General features: G+C 47.7%; 1 protein-coding gene across 1 annotated transcript; it reads right to left on the reverse strand.

Annotated features, from left to right (window-relative positions):
- Positions 1 to 402: 402 nt before the first annotated feature.
- LOC308144612 (ras-related protein Rab-25-like) lies at positions 403 to 2,544 on the reverse strand. The gene is made up of 5 exons (XM_080515775.1): positions 2,377 to 2,544; positions 1,595 to 1,790; positions 1,200 to 1,393; positions 971 to 1,051; positions 403 to 889 (listed from the first exon to the last, which is right to left on the reverse strand). The coding sequence occupies exons 1-5, from the start codon at positions 2,411 to 2,413 to the stop codon at positions 765 to 767; spliced, it is 633 nt and encodes a 210-aa protein (XP_080371901.1). The 5' UTR covers positions 2,414 to 2,544; the 3' UTR covers positions 403 to 764.
- Between the last annotated feature and the right edge of the window lie 635 nt (positions 2,545 to 3,179).

Raw genomic sequence — 3,179 nt, forward strand, 5'->3', positions numbered from 1 at the left:
GGTACTGGTCTCCAGCTATGTCTCGTCGCCACAGGGTGCATCTCCTGTACTGTGAACATTACGTACAAACATTATGGATCTGTGTCGATTAAACTTCATAACCAGCACATTAAACAATAAAAAAAACCCACCCCATTCTATCGGGCAACATAACATCGCCTCGAAATGATGATGAGATCCTCCAAAAAATCATCACCTGATCCAAATGACAGTACATTGAACCTTGAACATTTCAAGTTAATTACTTTCTGTTTATATGGAGATGTAACTACTTTTATTGGAACCTAAACATCCACCTCCCATAATCCCTCCCGTGCTTACGTCTCATTTAGTGAATGTGCCCCTTGCAGATAAAAGCCGATCTGTATCTCTCTGTGGTAAACACAAGCAAACAAATAAACATAAATAATTTATTCCAAGTACATCCTTGTGCATTCCTTTATAAAACCAACAAAACTTTAAAATGCCTCTCTAACAATAGCAGTATAAAGAAAGAACACAACTGCAACAATACCTTTTGTTGAGCATGGCCATCTGGCAATGGGTTATCTTGTATAAAATGTATATTCTTTTTTTCTTTTGTGACAGTGAATCAGTGAGTCATACACTGTACAGCTTTTGTATTCCCTGAGCTCTGAACGCCGAGTGGTCAGGCGTGAGCCAGGTGCCTCGCTCTGCAGACCGCGTGAGAGCTTGACCAACAGTGGAAGCGCCTTGTTAGTTCGACACGGGCGAGGAAGGCGCTTGGTGTGAGCAGCCGTCCGTTAGGAGCGACCGCAGCAGCCTTTATGCTCCTCCTGACCCTCGGATGGTCTGATGGGGTCCGACAGGGTCACGGCAGAGATGGAGCCACGGGTCACCTCCCTGCTGGCCACCTTCTTATGGATCGCTGAGGGGAATAAGGACACTGCGGTGTTTGAATCTGAACAAGAGGAAGAACTAATGTGGCGTTCTTGGGGCTTATTTGTACCTGTGAGAACTTCATTGAATGCAGCTTCGACGTTTGTGGAGTCCAGTGCCGACGTCTCCATATACATAAGGCCTTTCTTCTCTGGATCGGTTGGGGACGAGAAAAGCGAAGGTTATGACGAACACAGCCACAGTCGGAGAGCATTTGGCAAACATTGTGGTCACGGCAACAAGAACGTGACTCGGCAGGCTCACGATTAGATAACAGATTACAAACGCTGTTCAGGAACCTGCAAAGTCTCTGGCCTCGTCTGAGGGAACCGTCCGGAGGCTCTCCAGGTCACTTTTGTTTCCCACCAGCATCACTACGATGTGAGGGTCTGCGTGGTCGTACAGCTCCTTGAGCCACCGCTCTGCACTTTCGTAGGTCAGGTGTTTGCTGATGTCGTAGACCAACAGCGCCCCGACCGCTCCCCGGTAATACCTGGAGAGAGAGAGAGAGAGAGACAGAGGCCAAACACATGATTGGTACCCAATATGAAAACTCGAAGCCACCGTAGCAGAAGTGGGGCGCGATGCAGTGAAATCCGTGTTCGCTTAAACTGCCGCAGACAAGTAAACCAACACCGATTCGAGACTTCTCATCAGGTGTAAATGTGTGACGGTTGTGAGTGTGTGTACCCACGCTGAGGTGATGGCCCTGTAGCGCTCCAGCCCCGCCGTGTCCCAGATCTGGGCTTTGATGGTGAAGTTATCCATCTGAACCGTTCGCGTGCTGAACTCCACACCAATGGTGGTGCGGCTGTCGTGAGTGAACTCATTCTTGGTGAAGCGAGAGAGAAGGTTGCTCTTCCCGACGCCGGACTCGCCGATCAAAACCACTTTTAAAAGAAGTCAAGAGAAGAAGAAGAAGAAGAAGAAGAAAAAAAAGATTTATAAGAAGCAAATAACATTATAAATTGATTGAATTTGAGTAACCAAAGAGGTATTTGACTGTTAAGTGAAACTGTGACTATTCAGTTATCTCTCATCTGGTCGGACGTGTGCAGACTTCGTGTCACCCTAACAGGGTGCCAGACTGTGACATCACACAGACGTGGCAGAGCCTCAGAGTAGCTGACTATATGCACTGGAATCGGCGGAATGGCGGTCTATTTTCACCATGGCAAAGAAAGCAAAAAAAACAAAAAACAAAAACAACCATACACACTATGTGGCATTCGACAAGCGAAGCAGGAAATGTGATTGTGTCCCTCTTATGGGTCAAAGGTCAAATCTTTTACAGCCAAATGTTTAGAAATGACTTCCTCCTTTCCCCTGCTCCTATTGCTTCTTTACAAATCGCAGCGAGCAGCGCAACCAGAGCTGCACCTCACAGCTTCAGCATGTACACAAACACACCCTTATGTTACACACACACACAGAGTCCGGAGCGTCCGGCCCCAATCAGGGCGGAAAGAAACTCACCTTTGAAGACAAAATTGTAAGAATCGTCAGACCCCATGCTGCATCCAGTGACGAGCTCCCGTTTCCCCCCCGGAACCTGAAACCACCTTCAATAATGGATCCCCCAGGGGGAGTTGAGAGAATGAATAAAAAAAAGAAACACACGGAAAGAAAGTACAGCCACACTCCGACGTCTCTCTCTCCAATGTGGAGAGAGAGAGAGAGTAAAGGTGAAAATGGAGGACACACAGAGAGGCAGAGAGAGAGAGAGAGAGAGAGAGAGAAACAGGTTGAGCTGCTTCCTTCTTTATCAGTGTATAGGGGCAGCTCCTGGCTGAGGACGGACAGACGGGCAGGAAGGGAGGCGGCGTAAGGCAGGTGTCCTGAACATCAGCCGACACCCAGAGCAAGGAAAGCAGGAGGAACAGGTAGAACCGCGGGCGGAGACAGACCCCGCCCTCCGCTACGTTCTTTCTACCCGGTGATCCTGATCATTTGTATGACAATAGACCTCACCTGCAGGCGAAGTCGACCAGGAACACGCCACCATTTCCCCCCCAGATGATCGGCGGGCCGCAGATAAAGAACCCGTGTTGCCTTTTCATTGTTTTTAACGTCAATGCTTTCAAAGACGTAGATTAAAAAAAATTGTTCTGAGCCAGTTTTAGATCAGATGTGCGAAAATTATTATAAACTAAGTTTCTGCCTTATCTGCTTTGGATCCCTCCAATTAAAAGTTTCCGAGTCTCCATCTTACAAAGCACATTTTTCCTGTTTGAGCAGTCCGGTGTCCCTTTACATGATGTGTCACATCCCTTCTCATG

Source organism: Blennius ocellaris, assembly GCF_963422515.1.
Source record: "Blennius ocellaris genome assembly, chromosome: 20".
Lineage (NCBI taxonomy): Eukaryota > Metazoa > Chordata > Actinopteri > Blenniiformes > Blenniidae > Blennius > Blennius ocellaris.